We start from the raw sequence: 18536 nt of genomic DNA on the forward strand, positions 1-18536 counted from the left end.
TTCCAGAAGGTATTGTCTTGTAAAGTCTGCAAAAATAGCTCCTTATTTGACAGCGTTACCATGAGGCTCATTTGCAGCAAATTAAAACCTGGAGTTACATTTATTTTCAATGTTTTATTGTGCACTATATGTTTACCACCTCAGAGAACTGATCAATTTTTGTTTAGGCTATTGTTGCATGTGCTGTACCAGATTTTAAGTAATATATCGGGATAGTGAAGTTGAAGATAATATTTAATACCTTAAGAAGGGCAGCAATCAACATTTGGATGATACAAATATTGAGTGTCATTTCTGCTTGCTGCATGTGTTGAGAATCTTATTTTGACAGTTTGGTCTGATAATACTTTTTTACTGTTTTAATCCAGGATATGTCTTCCATTTTTTTCTTCTTTATTACACAGGCTGGTCTGTAACAGCAACACTACTCTGACAGGTGCTTCTGTGTAATATAGCACGTTTCTGTGAATGATTGGATTTTCAGAATAAGAGACAGCAGAGACACTGTGAGCTATTTGTTACCACCTAGTGGTTGAACTAGAATCAGAAGGCACACAGATTTAACCAGCAGTATTTAATGACATGGTGAATTGACAATTAAACTTTTTTTTAAAAATTATTATTTAGGGAGGACATCATGCGTCTTTTCATCATAAGCAGCCTATTAGATTTGTCCTGTAACTCAACATTTCTTGAATAAATTTCTTGATGTTATAAAATATCTAGTTTCATTTTCAGTAAACTTCTCAATGTCTCACCAAAACCCAAATGAGGAGAGGCAGTGGCAAATAAAGGGATGACTGTTTCTGGTTTAGCACTACTAAAGGTTAATTGAATAACCTATTCACATCAAAACACTTGGAAAACACTATTACATGGTTAAATAGGCTATTATGCAAGTATTTAAAAGGAATTACACTGATCCATGCTTTGTGCCAGTGTATCTAACTGTGAATTCCACAATGCTTTCACTTTAGATGAAATCTTATTAGTTATGAAATTGTTTTCTGTTTGTTTGTACCGGTTTTGTATGTTAATTCGATCCCACCGTGAAACTGTTTTGGGATACGTCACCCACTACTGATTGGTTGGGGGCAAAACAGCCCCGCCACGTCGGATACTATTGGATGTCGTCAGACATGTCCCGCCTCTTTCCGAACGCCGAAGCAGGACTCTCTTCTCATTGGCCGAGCGGGTCGAAGTCCAGAGAACAACAAACAAGATAGGGTGAAGACCGTCGGGATGGATGCAGGTAAGCGAGATTTTTATTGTGAAATAAACACATTCCTCTCCCCTACTAACCGAGTCTGACTACAAAAATAATCACAGAACCGCCATCTGATAACTGGCAACACATTTCCTGCCTCGTCGTGGCAGGATTGCCACCGACCCGGAGTGCTTTGTAGCCTCGGTGACGTTAGCCTGCTAAAGTGATGACTAAAGCTAACCGCTAGCTAACGTTAGCCTGCTGTTTTTGCTGAATGTGCTGATTTCCCCGTTTTGACAGCTCGCTGTCCCGCCGGATGACGTCCCGCCGGATGACGTCCCCCGCGGTACCCGCGTGTTACGCATGTTAATGTCATGTGTTGTTGTGAAGTGTCGCTCTTAATAACGTCCGTTTGCCTGCTCATGCTAAAAGTCTGTTCCGCCCAGTGGCTGCACTGTCACCGTCCCGTTAGCACCGGGACGCGGTTTGCTCGGAGGGTTTTTCACGGTGTGCGGTCGAGCTGCAGCACACAGACTTCTCACATGTGCTCCTCCGGCGGCTGTGAACACCTTCCGGTCGGTCTTCAGCTCCCTGAAATCACAGCTTTCCGCGGCCGAGCGAGCTCTCCTGTTTGTTGTTGTGTTGGTGTAAACCTCAGGAGACTTTTGATTTCACTTCATTTCGACGTAACAACCCTTTCACCACTTTGTCCAGCGGATATCAACAGACACCCCCGCGGCCATAATAAGACCTGAGGCCTTTCATGGTGTCCATTAGTGCTGAATCTGATTTTCTACTTGGCTCTGAGCCTTGAAACCTCTGAAAATACAGAGTGTTTCTGCGCACGGTGTCAGACACACTGGATGTCCTCTTTCATCGGTCATAACTGGCCGTTTAAATCCCAGTCACATAAGCTGAACGATGCTCTTTCAGCTCTTTCAACATTCACACACATGAAGTTCTTGTTGAATCAGTGGGGAGAGTTTGGGAAGTAAAAACCTGAGGGGTATAAGTGATCACGTAAGCTTCAGTACAAATTGTTCGAGCTTCTGTGTGCTCTCTGCTTGATTATTTTGCTGAAGTTCAGACTTGAGAAATGTTTCTGTGTGTGAATCAGTGCAACACGGAAAGACTGCCAAAGCTTTGGGGCGTACGTTTTGGTTTTTGTTGTTGCTTTTGTACATTAACTGGTATGTAAAGTGATTTATTTGATTGACTCGGTCAGTTTATTGTGTGTGCTGTCATTTATGTGTGTTATAAAAGGCACACGCCACATATTTTACACACTAGGCTCAGTTCACCTGTCATGACACATGCAACTCAGCCTCTGAAGACAGGCGTAAAGTGGATGAGCTTTTTGAAGTCTGAGAAAATAACCCCGATGATGTCACAGTGAAGTCATCAGTCTGGGTTTTATGTCCACTAATTTTTGACAGGAGCCTGTATTAAAAACTGGAGGCTGTGGAGTTTAAAAGATGTTTACTGGGCAGGGAAGGTCAATGTACAACCAATAACACTATCCAGTTGCATTGTGGGAAGTGTAGGAAACAGTGTTTTGAGAGGCTGACTCTTGCTCGTCAGGATATCCCAGTCTTCCCTTCCATGGTTCCTAACTTTGTAATAGTTGTCTCTAAATGTGTTCATTTAAAACTGAAATGTATTTATTGGACAGAAAAATGTCTTCTTTGCTTGCGTTCTAAATTAGACCGTGCTGAATAAAAAAAAAAAAAAACATGGATATGAAATATTAAACATGGCTCTATATAGAATGTGTTTCCTGGAAGTGACTGTGATTCTGCTCAAGCTACTAATGGATCCTCCATCTTAACTCTGATAGATCGCTTCACATCGAGCAGCAGCAACAAGTGACGAGTGGTTAACAGAAATAATGGGGCTGCATTTCTCCATTTTAGCTTCCCACAGACTCACAGTTCTTTTCTTTTGCAGCTACCTTGACGTACGACACACTTCGCTTTGGAGAGTTTGAAGATTTTCCTGAAACTTCAGACCCTGTGTGGATCCTGGGGAAAGAATACAGCGCTCTCACAGGTGGGATTTTGGAACATGTAGTGTAGTTGAATGAGTCATTTATTAATAAAGAATCAAACCATCAAGACAGCCAGCGTACGTCATCCTTTTGATGTGGATGTTTTGTAACGTGGGGATTTCTGCTCTTCATGTAGAGAAAGATGAGATTTTATCAGACGTCACTTCACGACTGTGGTTCACATACAGAAAAAATTTCCCACCGATTGGTAAGTGGACACAACAAGTGTGTGTTTTAGTTGTTGCTCTTGAGGTCTGGTTAATCTGCATTTTTCACTTCTAGTTACACAAGATGGATGCCATTGAAGGTTCTTGAATGTGTTACAGGGGGCACCGGACCGACGTCAGACACAGGATGGGGGTGTATGTTACGGTGCGGCCAGATGATCCTCGGCGAGGCTCTGATGTGTAGACATTTAGGCAGAGGTAAGACCACTTTGAAAAGACCAATATAGGAGCGAACCATTGGCAGAGTGGTGCACCCCACATGGACGAAAATGCTGAGCCCCTAGTTTCCTTCTCTCTGGCTGAACCTTCACTGCATGTCATTCCCTTCTCGCTTTCTCCACACTTCCTGTCTTTCTCCTATGTAACTATCTGAACTGCACTGTACTATCTAATAGAAGGAAAATGGCAGAAAATAATCTATAAAAAACAGTCGAAAACAAAGATATAGACATCGATGTGTCGTAGACAGCAAAAATACAGATGAAAGTCGCTGTGTGGCACTAACAGCTCCTCTCCTGTGAGTAGACTGAACCAACTCGGTTTAAACAGGCTTCATAACTGTCCTTTTGTTTCCAGACTGGAGATGGTCCAGAGGCCAGGAACAAAGAGAAGAGTACATCAGTATTCTCAACGCCTTCATCGACAAAAAAGACAGCTATTATTCCATCCATCAGATTGGTAGGTAGTGAGTGTCAAACCCTTCCAGTTATATCAATGGCTCACTCAGGCAGCCCTGAAACAGTCTGAATAAAATTGTTCTTTTGTTCCTAAATGCTGCAGCTCAAATGGGAGTCGGCGAGGGGAAGCCTATAGGCCAGTGGTATGGACCGAACACTGTCGCCCAGGTTCTAAAGTAAGTTCTAGAACGTAACAAATGAGTCTATTTGTTTTTAGACTTTATATTTTAGGGCCACAACTAATGATTATTGTTTATTAAATACTGTATTGATAATTTTTGCAAATAATATCAAAAACTTTTTAACATTGCTTGTTTTTGCTTCATAATAAACATATTCCATTTGCAAAGCAAACCAAAATCAAATCCTCACATTTGGAAAGCTGAAACCAATAAACTATTGTCATTTCTTTCTTGATGAATTAGAGATTCAAGCCGCGCTAAGGAGCTTTTTATGTAAACAAAAAAAACACTTCAGTCCTCTCTGAAATGCATTCAGCGTCTTTGAGGTCTAAAAGATGTCTCTGAACTTTCTGATCACACCTCATTTTGAAACTGTTGTTATATGTAAGCACATTTGTATGCCTGTAGACAGAACACTACAGTGATGTGTGGATATGAATATGCTGAGTAAAACCCTGTTAAGCAGACATTCAGTCACACTGAGAGGCCCACTGTGTGGTATGTTGTTGCAAGCATTGCATATTTCTTTGCCTTGACTTGCTTTTCCACTCACCGTGTATTGACATCCCTGTCAAACAGTTAACAAAAACAGATAAGACACTGAACTGAAGAAGTTTGAATAACCGTTTAAAGAAATATTTGTTTAGCTTCTTATTAAAACCCAAATGTGTGCTGTGCTGTCTTGCTTTCAGGAAGCTGGCAGTGTTTGATACGTGGAGCAGATTAGTTGTACACGTGGCGATGGACAACACGGTGGTCATCGAGGAGATCAGTGAGTGCAGCTGTGTTGCAACATCGGAGCCGTTTTCCTGTTATCTTCCATCTGTATGAGCAGTTTAAATGTCACCTCAGGTTAAACTGTGGACTGTCAGGTCGCTTACACGTAGTGTTTCTTGCTGTTTTTATAGACTGAGTTTCAGGGTGAACCAGGAATAAATGTGGGTCTCAGTCTCAGACAGTATGATGGTACTGTTTAGATTGCCAGTATTTAAAGAGATAAAAGCCTCCATCACATGTCATTTAAAACACAAAATAGCTGAGTGGTCGGTGTCAGTATTTCACCCGAAGGCATTTCTGACTCAGTCCTTCCTGCCTTTTATTCACTGCATGGCCTAATGCTGGCCGGATGGACGTAAGACCACAAACTGATCCGAAAACATGCGCTGGCACCACAGACAATAGTAACATGAGAAGCGTTGTGTTTCTGTCGCCGTCTCTTCCCCCGCAGAGCGTCTCTGTATGCCCTGGCTGGATGCTGCAGGGTCCTGTTGTGAACCAGAGGGGGCGGGGGAGCTCAACGGCTGCCTGGAGGGAGCGTGTGCTCTGGCCGAGGAGGAGATGGCTCTCTGGAAACCTCTGGTCCTGCTCATCCCCCTCAGGCTGGGCCTGAGCGATATAAACGAGGCCTACATCGAAACCCTCAAGGTAGGACACTTTGGCATGTGTCATTTCTCAATCTTACATTTTTTTATGTGAGCAATAATGGATGTTGTGTCATAAAACATTGGCACTGTCATTGCAGATGTGATTTACAGAATGAGAAGAATGATTTTCCTGTGTGGGTTCTGTACAAACAAACTGATATAATTATGATCTAGAAATGTTTGCTAATTCACTAGAGATCACAGATTTGTAATTTACTGCCAACCATTTTCAAAAACTACAGCTTTTATGATTAGCCCTTCACTTAAACTTGAGGCAGGTCATCAACTACAGTTTACAACTACTACTGTGATTTTCACTGTGCTGAGATGAATGGAAATCAATGGCTGGCTGGCTGGTAGACTTGTTTTTTCTCTCCAATATATTATAATTTCATTCAACAAAAACAAAAGGCAAAGTTTTCAATAGCTAACTATTTAAAGAGAACTCCAACAATTACACATCAAAGTCTGTTTTCAGGTGGATCACTGATGCATGTGTGACAGAATTTTACAAATTCTTTTGCTGTTTGAGGGTTAGCTCCATGAAACTGACCGGGCGGCTGTAGTTCAGACGGTGGAGTGGGTTGAACACTAATCAGAAGGTTGGTGGTTCAATCCCCAGCTCCTCCTGTCCACATGCCTAAGTGTCCTTGAGCAAGACACTGAACCCTAAGTTGCTCCCGATGGTGTACCATCGGTGTGTTGTAAGTCGCTTTGGATAAAAGCGTCAGCTAAATGAAATGTAATGTAATATAATGGCAAGTGATGTGAAGGCTGAAGACTACAAGAGACAAGACAAGAGCTTTTAATTTGAAAACTCAGTTAAGCTGCATTCGGCCAACCATTGGTGACGTCATCACTTAGTGACTCATTCAGTCAGTACCAGACATTCAGCTCACCTCACCGGTCCAGTAAATAAATATATCTGCAGGTGTTGAGTTTAAAAACAGTGAGCTCATCAGACCTCGTAGGTCCCTCCTCACCTCTGATCAAGGCTTGAGGAGACATTAGATGCTATTAGCGTAACACATCTTAATCTTTGTTCACACTGCATGACATTGTTACATTGAGGGTGATGTGGGGGCCAGTTTTAGACAAAGAAGAATGCATTGGATAAAAAAAAAAAATCACAACTGTCCATCATGAGTCTGACAGACTTAAACACATGCAGCCATACAAGAACTTTGCTCAAATATAATGGTCTTAAATTACCACAGATATGATTTCAGGATCAGAGAATAAGAATTTGCTTGTGGTACATGACAGTGTAATATTTGGAGCTACAGAATCATTTTGGCGGGTTGAGAAAAAGTATTATGATCTGTTCAAACACCTTTTTCATGGAATTGAATGTAAGAGAAATAAGTACTTAAATTAACAATGAGATAAATTCAACCGGAGCGGGGATGAGATAAACCCTCTTGTCTCTCTTCACAGCAATGCTTCATGCTGCCTCAGTCCCTGGGTGTTATTGGGGGGAAACCCAACAGTGCCCATTACTTCATTGGTTATGTCGGTATGTCTGGTCTCTGTGTTTGTGAAATAAACACTCAGCAGTGCATTGCAAACACCTCATACTCATCACGCCGTTTGGTTGTGGAGCAGTCTGGTTCTGAACGCGTCTCTTTGTCTCCAGGAGAGGAGCTCATCTACTTAGACCCACACACCACTCAGCCTGCAGTGGAGCCGTGTGAAGACGGTCAGGTCCCCGATGAGACGTACCATTGTCAGCACCCACCCTGCCGCATGCACATCTGTGAGCTGGACCCGTCCATCGCAGCGGTAGGGCCAGGGAGGATTTTATAACGCACAGCTTGTGTCTATCAAACTAAAGCTCTTTGTTAGACATGAATGTGAGAGAGGCTGCAATCTTTACAGTCACTCAGATGTTCTGTAGCTGACTGTTTTCTGGTGTCTGCCAGGGTTTCTTCTGCAGAACAGAGGACGAGTTTGACGACTGGTGTATGCGCATCAGAAGGGTATGTCTCTGAACACTGTGCTTTTATTTTATTTTATTTTTACTCCCGACGTTAAGGGGAGTTAAATTATACAAGTATTTCTGACCCAGAGATTTGATTGGTCAACTGTACATTTGAAACGTGCTCAGATCAGCATGACGTCACACCCTGCTCATCACTAGAAATATCCCTCCGCCTCCTGAATGGCAATGTATAATTAAAGTAGAATTTCATATAATATGCAATATAATGTTGTTTTTACTCGTTATAGGTCTATTAAATGTGACCCGTTTGGTGAAATCGGGTCTCTTTTGGTACTTTTTAGTCTCTCCGAGCAACCGTACCGTAAAATTAGATAGTCGGCACTCCAAATCCTAGCGGCGGCTGGCTTGACCGGTTTGGTTTTAACACATACTAATGCCAATATCTTAAAAACACGAGTGTATCGATATGTATCAGATATCTTACTTACAAGATTGAGCTAGTTAAGCAGATTAATGTCTCTATGTGCTGTTATTATTCAGTTTGAGAAACGGATCTCAAGAAAGCCATAAAACGGACTAGAAGTCGCTTCTGTTGCTAGGGTCGTTGCTAAGGGTCGGCATACATTACACAAGAGTAATGTATGCAATGTTTGTGCAATCGTGCCGGATTGCTTTCATAAAGCATAACTTTGTGCATAAGGAATTTGTATGTCATAAAGTGAGGCTCCCTGTCTTCCAGCTGTCCTGCAACAGAGGAGGTCTGCCCATGTTTGAACTCGTCGACAGTCAGCCTTCTCACATGGTCAGCGTGGACGCCCTCAACCTCACTCCTGGTAAATCAACTGCATGTTTTTTTGTCAAATAAATTCCCCAAATTCTGTTCATAAATATAAACTTCAATATGTTTTTAAATTCTCTCCACAGATTTCTCCGACTCGGACAGGTTGGAGCGGTTCTTTGATTCAGAGGACGAAGAGTTCGAGATCCTTTCCCTGTGAGGAACATGACGAACAATGATTTGCTGTTCTCGACAGTGGGCGAACGTTTCTGTCTCTTCTCTGTGTCGGAAGGGAAGCCTGAGGGGATGAACAATAACTGGAGACCTCTTGAGCCAGTCCAGCTCCAATGGTGTAGTCCGTGTGCGTCACACAGCGATCTTCTCAGCAGCCTCTGAATGCTCTCTGTGTCCAACATGGAGACCGCCTGGTGGAAGCTGTAGCAGGAGCTCAGGATCAATTCTGTATGCACATCTTCACATTACATGTGTTTTCATTTGAGTCTTAACACTTTAATTGTTTCTTCTGAAGTGATATGGTGCCTTTCCTTGACTCCATAAGTTAAATTGCCATAACAGTTTTATGTTGTATAGAAACACAGAGGTTCATGATGCCCATGGCTTTCGCGGTTTGTCACTAATATCTGAAGTCTGTAACAAGCCTGTAAGGAAACCAAATTTAGCTGAACCTGAAGACAAGTTGTATTAGTTGTTCATGCGAAGTATCCTTGCCAAGTCAAAAACATGTACACTAGTTCATTTGAAGATTATTTATTTAATCTAAACAATATATAGGCAGGTGACAGAACAATACACATGTAAGAGGATTAAAAAAACAAAACAAATAAAATCAGAATCTGATATTTGACAATTGCATACCTCTCTTCAATATAAAGAAAGTGTGATGTTAGATTTGAAACATAGAAAAGTAACCTCCTATCCTGTAACCAAGACAACTAAAGAAGTGGGCGGGGCAGAGTGTTTCTTTCAGGTTCACTTCCACAGCTCTCCGAGCGGCTGGTTCTCCGCTGTGTTGATGGCGTTAAGGCTGCGAGTCAGGATGTCGCTGTGCACTCCTTCAACGTCCTGCGAGGCGTCAATCACCTGAAACAGACGCTTTCGATGGTTAGCGCTTTAATATTATTGATTTAAATGACCAAACTTCAATCCAAGCCGTCCTCGTACCTGCCAGTTTACTGAAGGGTCCTTCATCAGCTGTTCAAACTTCTGTTGAACCGATCTTTGGAAAACACTGGTCTCATATCTCTCCTGTCCAAACTGCCCTCTGAGAGCAGCCTCTGCAGGGCTCAGCTGCAGGAACACGACGAGGTCGGGCTTCGGCAGGCCCACGTCAGGTTTCATGCACCAGTCCAGGCAGAAACCCTGAAGGAGACACGGACCTCAAACCATCCAGATCTCTGCTCACACACACCATGATACTGCAGCGTGTGAAAGGCAAAATAAACACTCACAGGTTTGGCGCTGGTGAAAGCCACTCCAGAGAAGGCGTACCTGTCAACAACCAGAGTGATGCCCTGCTCCAGCTTCTTCTTCATTGAAGGCCTGCAGGTCAGCACAGTATCATTTCTATTATTCTGCACAAGTACATTTTGGCAATATGATATCCAGGCAAGGGGGAATGTCTCGAGGCTGCTAAAGAAGAGCTTTTTGGGGTTTTGTTCAGATTAGAGTTTGCATCATCGTTAACAGCCAGCAGCAGAAAGCTCTTATCAAACTGACTGACTGGTGATATTCTATTGTTTAGTCATTATCAAGAAATCCCACATGCTATGTTCCTACTTCCTCGGCCTGTCTGTGGCTCGAGGCTGCATTCACAATCTTAAAACAAAAGAATCCACGTCATTTCCTAGCACCTGAACGTAGTGGTAACACCCTGTTCATGTAATGAAGGAGCAGGTGACTCACTGCAAGACCGGCTCAAGTTTCTACACAACAGTGGAGCTTTATGACACACAATACATATCAGGCTTTGACTACAGAGAAAGCACTTGTTACTTGGATGATCGATTCATTGATCGTTTTATTGTTTACATATTTGTTGACACTAAGAAAATGATAGAATGTCACAAGTCACACTTGTGATTTAACTCACTCGTGTATTGATCCAGTTAATTAAGTAGGAAGAACAGGTTTTAAAACTCCCCCAGAGTTTAAGTTAAAGGAGCAGTGTTTAGGATTCAGTGGCATCAAGCAATGAGGGTGCAGATCGTAAACACCTGTACACACCTGCCATCAGCCTGTGTCAAATACATCTCTGCCCTTTCTGACCTGCACCACTGTCCACCCAGTGATGTTTCAATAACAAAACTGTCAGCGAACCATTTCTTTTTCTGACTTTGGTGAAGTGACCCTTTAAGGTGTCATTTTTCATCACATCTTATAAACCTTTTTTCACACCTGACGTTTTCACTCGTCTTTGTACTGATGGAATTAAAGATGTCAGCACACACACACACACATCAAAACCTCCCCTAACCGTTATGCAGCCATCGAGTAAAGGCATTAAACACAACCTGTTCCGTTTCTGAATCCTGCCATGAAAGAGTGACCTCTGCTTCGACTTGAACACACAGCTGCATCTAACCCTTCCGGTGCTCTACTTGTCGGTGCGTCGCCGCCTGTGTTGCCCACATGAAACGGACTCTTACACCAGCTCCCAGCGGTTGGCGGAGAACAGCAGGTGCACCACGTGATCCTCCAGCTCGCTGTTCTTCTCCAGGTAGGAGCTGATCAGCCGTCCGATGGTGGTGGTCCTGTCTGCACCCAGAAAACCCACCGCGGCACATCATGTTAACGTGAGCCACAAGAGTTACGTAACATACCTCCGGAGCACCTGCACGAGCTGGGACAGAGAAACCCCAAATGCCGACGTCATGTTGACGTCAAGGCCTTTTGAAGTGACCGAACAGAAAAGACGCCTCACCGGGGAATCTCATCATTTCTGCCGGCCGGCCGCTCTGTTGCAAGGCCTGAACTACTTTCTTGCACTGCGTCGTTTTCCCGGCCTTGTCCACTCCTTCCAGCACAATGAGTGCTCCTCTTTTACACGCCATGTCTGTCTGTCTGTCTGTCTGTCTGCGCTCTGCTGAAGGTCACAGAAAGGACAAGACGGAGAATCGCTGTCTCTGCTCAGCGTTTACCCGCCTTTTACTGAAACAATCGTCAACAGGAAGTGCAACGACGCACTTCCTGTTGCGATTGTTTTTTTTTAATCAACTTTATTGAAACGAAAGGAATAGACAATGACAAAAATATTTCTGCACAGCAGAACGATAACATAATTCAGGAACTGTATAAAAGTATACAAAATAAATTTGATTCATTATATTAAAATAAAAACTTTGATATAGCTTTTCTTTTATAAGTTTCCTTTTACACAGTTTAGCAATTTGTTTCGATAAATTTGATAAATCCATATGTGCACATACTGAATAAATAAATCCACAATTCACAGACGTTACACCGCTAAGTTTACAAAAAAAAAGCGTAATTATTATTGACAAACTTTTTGTATTTAGGATGAAAGGTAGGTTATAATAACAGGAATAATCTGAGCTCTCTCACCTTAGAAGTTAGCAAGTCAAAGGCAAGGTTTAAACTTTTAGTTGTCCTCATAGCAGGATGAAAACTATCAACAACGACAGCTCACACTTGCCTTTGACAGAATACCTGTGGCTAAAACACTCATAGAACGTGTTTGAATGAAATTAACTATATTTATTCATAAAAAATAAGGTGCTTATGTTCTATACTGTAATTAGTACCGTGGATGACACACTTGTGGTTTTGATATGGACAGAAAACAACAGGACCATGTTTTCAGAACAGGAGGTTTTCAGGAATACAATAAGACGCTCACCATAAGAAAATCCACTGATGTAACATCAGCTGGGAAGGGGTTGCATGGGGTTTCTTTGTTGTGCTTGTGAAATGCATCTAATATAGCAACTAAAATACTATCATGTCAAATCAGTTTTTATTGTGTTAAATTAGAAAAACTAAAATAACAAGAAAAGGCTTCAATCAGCATTCAGCATCACCTATTCAAGAAGAGGTCTATCAGCACAAGGACATTTACCAAGAATAATCACTTATTTATCAAACAATCTCTTCCTTATGACAGCAGCGTTGATTCAGATTTATATTTGCGGCATCAGACGGAAACATGCTACACTTTGCTCTTGTGACAGTGTTTCAGCGCGTCTTTCAGTGCTGCCAGCACCATATCAACTTTGGCCTCGCTGCTGTTACATCCCATCAGTCCCACACGCAGCACCTGAAGAGACCAAAAACAAATACAATAGTTCACTCAAGCAGAAGCCAAGAGGCTGATAACTAACAGCACATCAGAACCGTTTTCTCTTACCAGACCAACTGAAGGTCCGAGTCCTCCAGAAATCTCTACGTTATGTGTTTTCATGATGTAGCTCGTGATCTCTTTCCAGTCATATCCATGAGGCGCAACAATGGTGGTAACTGTGGGCAGTCTGGCTCGCTGTAACAAACCATTCATCATTTAATTTGTTCTGATCAACAGCCATTAATCATTAAATGACATGATTGTTTTAAAACTCACTTTTTCTTTGACAAACAGTTTGAGGCCCATGTTCTCCAGGCCAGCATGGAAATACTCCGCCACCTTTTGATGTCTTTCCCATGAATTCGCCAAACCCTTAGATTAACAAAATGGCATTAAAAACACACAGTAGGAACATTATGGGATGGCTGACCATTTACACCTAACGCACATGTTTATTTTGTAAATTTTTCCACACGACAATACCGCCATGCATCTGTGAGGCTGTTCATTGAGCTGAACGCCATGATGCGTAATTTAGCATGTTAGTATGCAAATCTTTGCTTATTAGCATTCAACAAAAAGTAGAGCTGAGGCAGATGGGAATGTCATGAGTTTGGTCATAAGACACAGTATTGGTCAGATAAAGTTTTGACATCAAAGATGGCCATCATTGCGCGACTAGAAACAATAAAAACAGTCTTTCCTGTGAAGGGCCAAAAATCAATGTCTATGTAATGTTAAATTACATTTCATTAATATGTTTTACAGAAAATGATGTTCTAAATCTAAATATCAATTCAGAATGATTAAAATACTCTTCGTAATAGTAATTTTAATATTTTGCAGAAATGTTAAGGTAAAAAAAAAGTAATCTCGACAATTTTTTTCTAAAAGTTCTCTTGTCAGTGTGTCACCGCCTCGATCGCTCATCTTGACTGGCAGCTCAAAGTCCGTGATGTAGGACACACTAACAGCACGTGAGCATCAGCAGGCGAGAGAAAGAATACCATCGTTCTTTGTAGATGAGACGTAGGCCCAATGTGATTTAATAGGGAGGCTTAACAGTACTATGTTGTACCCAGCTGTAAAAAGCGAGAGAACTAATCTAACCGGTCTGTGGGAGCCAGATTTAAAACAAAGAAGGTTGGCCCTAAATTAGGCTGCTCCAACACCAAACTCAGAGATGTTCATCGTCTGAACATGAATGTCTGCACAGGACTGAAACATTTCATTCTGGACTAAAGTGATCGATCGAACAACAAACAGTGTTCAGCTTATAAAACAGATTTGTCTTGTTTGTAGGTGATGCCTCTTAACAAAAAACAGCTAATAACTAATTCATATTCATGCCTCATTCTACATACAAATGTGACACAGACAGGGAACGCTATTTTTTTGTCACTGTACTCTGCTTCAATGGCTGCACAGAAATGTAGAAGTTTGAACTGATGCAAGATCACAATATTTCATTGTATCCCATCGTACCTCTTCAACAAGGACAGCCAGGCCCTCCCTCAGAGAGTAAAAAGCAGTAACTGGTCCTGTGTGGTGATATCTATGGAGAGGAAATGAAAACAGAAATATACAATGCTTTTGCTATACTAATGCCAGAAATGAGATGAATGTTTGTAGTGTGATCTGATCCTGCTTTTAGGAGAAAATATCTCTTACACTCTTGATGGTTTGCCGTCACATCCCCAGTAGTTTGCCAGCCAGCTCAAATCCAAGAAGAAAGACACGGGCTTTGTCCTCCGGCTGAATGTTTTTTCACTGTGGATAAATTGAGCGTTATATAGACATGTCACCCTGTTACTTACAGGCCTGTAGATTACATGGAGAACAGTTCTCACCAGGCTCTCTCGCTGAAGGAAATGGGCGCTGTACCCGGTGGGGCATTCAGGACCTTTTGGGAGCCTGTATACAGGATGTCGATTTCTGCAAGAGCAAACATGCACAAAAACATCCGTATGTGGTGTCATCAAAACAGATCATGTCACACAGGACAGATATTTTCAGTTTTTTCATCAGATGCACCACAGAGATTTATCAGTAAACCTTGCTGGTCCATGCAGAGAGGAGCTCCTCCTATTGAAGCCACCGAGTCGACCAGAAACAGACAGTTGTACCTGTGGGGACAGATCACAACGCTGAAGTCATCTGTCTGTCTGTTGCTACAGATGCGATGACGATCGCTGCGTCTTACTTATGGCACAGCTGTCCAATGCCCTCTAACGGATGCAGGACTCCTGTGGAAGACTCTCCGTGTGTGAGGAAGAGCAGCACCGGCCTGTGTTTTGATAAAGCCTGCGGGGAGACGACAGCCGGATTACACAGACTGACACAATTCATTTAAGTAACCTAACTGCAGTGGCAGCAAACAGTACCTTCTCAATGTCTGCATTGCTTAAGTAGCCACCAGGAGGCGCCACTACGGTATTTACTCTGGCACCTGTTGGATTGACATGCAGAATGGTCTTGAATCATTTCTATTCCACCAGTTGATGCTGATTTTAAAGGATGACAGTGGTGAAATATGTATTTTTATCATCGTAAAATCCTGTGAAAGGACTGATAGGATTTTTTTTTAATTTATTTATTTGTGTCACAGAGGTCAGTTGTTGCCCAAAAACACATCATGAGCCTCACTGCTGCTCCAGCTGACATGACAGTTCATTATGATTGGTAATTAAAATACAATGGGCACTGTAGTCTGTGCCATCTTGCTGATGTAAATACTAGAGCACTAAATATGTATTAATCTACAGCTGAAAACAGTCCCAATCAAATTTTGGGATTGTTTATTAAACTAACCAGTGCCCACCTGTTGTAGGAAATGACGGTGATCAAAATACACCCTCATTTTTAACAAGTGAGGATAAAACTAAAATCCAGGACAGTTAACAGCATTACGTTGTTGACTTTGGTCTTCTCTTTGGATTTGTCAGTACAGCCTCACCGATCCTCTCTGCCATGTCCGCTGCTCGCTCTCCCCAGATACCGTTCACTGCGATCAGCACACTGTCCCCGGGCTCCACCGCGTTGAAGATGGCACACTCCATAGCCGTGTGGCCAGTGCCACTCACAGCAAGAGTCATTTTGTTTTGGGTCTGGAACAAATACTGGATTCCACTTTTGATGTCACTCATTATCTGTAATGTGAAATAAGTGGAAGAAATGGAGGTTTAAATCGAAATATATTTTAAACAAAGGACAGAATGAAAGTGGTTTTAATACAGGTAGCTGCAACCCAAATTTAACCAATCATGGTCTAGCCATAGATTAAATCAGCTCAGTCAATGGAAACAATTATGATGGTTGAAAATTCTTTAGTTGTCATTTTTATAAGAAAAAAAAAATGCAAACATTTTTCAGATCCAGCATTTCAAATGGAAATATTAGTTGGTTTTCTTAGTCTTATGTGATCTGCAATCACTGTCTAAGTCCAACCCTGACCTAATTATTAACTTAACCTCTAACTGATGTGTTAACCTTTAAACAGGCCTTTTAAGTAGTGAGGACCAACCAAATGTCCTCAAAGTGTAGAAATGTCCTCAATATAATGATTTAAAACTGGAATTGGTCTTCCCAAAGAAAGTGACTCAAGTAGTTATGGATAGTTGTTAGTTAAATAAAAAGTTTTAATCCGAATTGCTGCAGTTCAGCAGTTTTCGCAGGTGAAATATTTACTTGGAACCTTCCTATAAATAAAAGTAGCATATTAGAGTGTAGAAATATCATTTTAAAAGTAAAAGTCTTCTATTTAAATATGGCATGTCAGCAAAATATACTTATAGTATCATTTATGTCGAAAGTAGTAGCTCATCTTTATGCAGATTTAGCCCTTTCAGAGTGTCATGTACTGATTATTATTAAGGATGCATTCATGTTTAAGGAGCATTTTGATGTTGAAGATGGTGAAGTTGAAACTAATTCAACTAAATATCATGCAGTAAAATAAATACAGCTGTCGGATACAGGGAGTGTGGTGACGTGCATTTCTCTTCTCTGTAGTTTTGTGCTTTCTCTGGAGGTGTCTCTGGCTCTGGAGCTGCATGTTTCTGATCTGCGATGACTGGAACCCTCAACCTCTCCCATGTTTATTGTTTGTTGAGTCAGATGGCCGCTCACATCTAATCGTGGTTCTTTCTGAGGTTTCTACCTGTTAAAAGTTTGTTTTTCCTTCCATCTGTCACTCATGTGAGCTCTGTTGAATTGGTGGGTTCCTGATGTGAGGACTTTACTGTGTTATGTTCCCTGAGATGATTTATGTTGTGATTTGGCACTATATAAATAATGTATATATTAAATAAATAATATTGAATTGTGTATAAAGCTCAACAGATGAACTTGTTTTAAAATGTAAAGGAATATGGAATTATAAAGTAGCATTAAATAGAAATGTTAAGTACTATTTAGGTGCAGTACTTGTTACAACTAACACAGGATCTGGAGTACAGGGTAACATTGTCTGCTCCTCTTTGACAGAGAGTTCACAGAAAGATCTACAAAATGAAAATGATTTTCAAATCCATCTAAACCAAACACAGATTAGGAGAGAAAAGAGAAGAGTTTAATCACCCCCCCCTGCTCTTCCATTTTTTTTTTTTATATCTCTTCCTGGATACGCTTCATCATCTGTGTTACCTCAAATATCTCTGGATGCATGTGTCCAATGACAGGATTGGCTCCAGCTTTCAGGATGCGTGGGGGAACGTTGGAAGGTCCCGGTCCAAACATGTGACGATGAGGAACCGCCAGGGGTTTCTGCAGGCATGTCGGCGGAGGCACAGAGACGGACGACATGTTCTCCGCAGCGTGAACCAACAAAGTAAAGCCACAAAGAGCTGTGGAAGCAGGTGAAGCAAAGCCTCGGCTGAGCACACCCCTCTGTCTGACCAGTGAAGTCCTCGGGTCTCAAGTCTGTCACAACATTTTCTGCTTTTATCTCTCTCTCCTCAAATGTTAATTATTGACGACTGACTCTGGAAGGACTGTCAGCCTTAACTATTGCACTGTTTTGGTTTTGGGTTTTTTGGCCCAATAACAGTGTTTCCTTGCTGAGCATTGGCCTAACTTCTAAGTTGCTTCTTAAATCCACGAATTTAAAGTTTTTAAGTCAGTTCAAATCTATTTATAATGTGCAAAATCATTATAAATAATGTCAAGGCCCTTTACATCGTCGGGACAAGACCTTACAGTATTATAGAGAGAAACCCAACAATTCTCCAACAAACAAGTGAGGATAAACTCTAATAACAGGAAGAGACCTCCAACAGAAGCAGACTCAGAGTGGGCGTCTGTTTTCCTCAACCAGTTGGGGTGACAAGTTTGTATTTATAATATGCATAATTTCTCTCTAATATTAGGACAGTGTATAAAAGCTAAATGTTGCAAACTTTGCTAAAAGTGAAGCGAGTTATTTCAGGGGCAATATTCAAACTTTTAACTTGTCCTCTTGATCCCACTGAAGAGTTGTGTTTCATCAGAATCATAACCTTTTTAGTGACTCCAAGAAAATCAAGGTATCATGAATGAAACAGGATTTTCAAAAGCATGTTTTAGTAGTTCTACTATGTTGCACACATGTTTTTACACAATAAGCCAAACATGTGCAGATTCTCCATGGGCTGCCGAGATGTACTCTGTCTCTGAGGAGACTGGTATGGAAAAATGTGTGTTAAATATCTTGCCAAATCCCAAATTTAGGCATGTAGATGCATATCAACAAAAGTAT

General features: G+C 41.6%; 3 protein-coding genes across 4 annotated transcripts; 1 reads left to right on the forward strand and 2 right to left on the reverse strand.

Moving 5' to 3' along the window:
• The first annotated feature begins 1201 nt into the window (after positions 1–1201).
• Positions 1202–9352, forward strand: atg4b (autophagy related 4B, cysteine peptidase). Of its 2 annotated transcripts, XM_069704004.1 has the most exons (13): positions 1202–1252; positions 3155–3256; positions 3391–3462; positions 3581–3679; positions 4058–4159; positions 4262–4334; positions 5033–5112; positions 5569–5765; positions 7202–7280; positions 7401–7546; positions 7687–7743; positions 8446–8539; positions 8631–9352. In XM_069704004.1, the coding sequence occupies exons 1-13, from the start codon at positions 1243–1245 to the stop codon at positions 8702–8704; spliced, it is 1185 nt and encodes a 394-aa protein (XP_069560105.1). In that variant the 5' UTR covers positions 1202–1242; the 3' UTR covers positions 8705–9352. The 2 variants fall into 2 exon arrangements, with proteins under 2 accessions (XP_069560105.1, XP_069560106.1); XM_069704005.1 differs by lacking the exon at positions 8631–9352 and having other exon boundaries at positions 7701–7743; positions 8446–8536.
• An 84-nt stretch (positions 9353–9436) lies between these two features.
• dtymk (deoxythymidylate kinase (thymidylate kinase)) lies at positions 9437–11676 on the reverse strand. The gene is made up of 5 exons (XM_069704006.1): positions 11426–11676; positions 11151–11259; positions 9954–10044; positions 9667–9864; positions 9437–9585 (listed from the first exon to the last, which is right to left on the reverse strand). The coding sequence occupies exons 1-5, from the start codon at positions 11553–11555 to the stop codon at positions 9475–9477; spliced, it is 639 nt and encodes a 212-aa protein (XP_069560107.1). The 5' UTR covers positions 11556–11676; the 3' UTR covers positions 9437–9474.
• A 785-nt stretch (positions 11677–12461) lies between these two features.
• agxta (alanine--glyoxylate and serine--pyruvate aminotransferase a) lies at positions 12462–17706 on the reverse strand. Its single transcript, XM_069704007.1, has 11 exons — positions 17447–17706; positions 15759–15951; positions 15187–15251; positions 15006–15106; positions 14858–14928; positions 14653–14737; positions 14474–14572; positions 14288–14357; positions 13079–13174; positions 12869–12997; positions 12462–12778 (listed from the first exon to the last, which is right to left on the reverse strand). The coding sequence occupies exons 1-11, from the start codon at positions 17603–17605 to the stop codon at positions 12671–12673; spliced, it is 1176 nt and encodes a 391-aa protein (XP_069560108.1). The 5' UTR covers positions 17606–17706; the 3' UTR covers positions 12462–12670.
• Positions 17707–18536: the final 830 nt, after the last annotated feature.

The sequence above is a fragment of the Brachyistius frenatus genome, unplaced genomic scaffold (assembly GCF_029030835.1).
Source record: "Brachyistius frenatus isolate BFR_SWC_R1_liver_20210118 unplaced genomic scaffold, ASM2903083v1 Contig_49, whole genome shotgun sequence".
In the NCBI taxonomy this organism is placed as follows: Eukaryota; Metazoa; Chordata; class Actinopteri; family Embiotocidae; genus Brachyistius; species Brachyistius frenatus.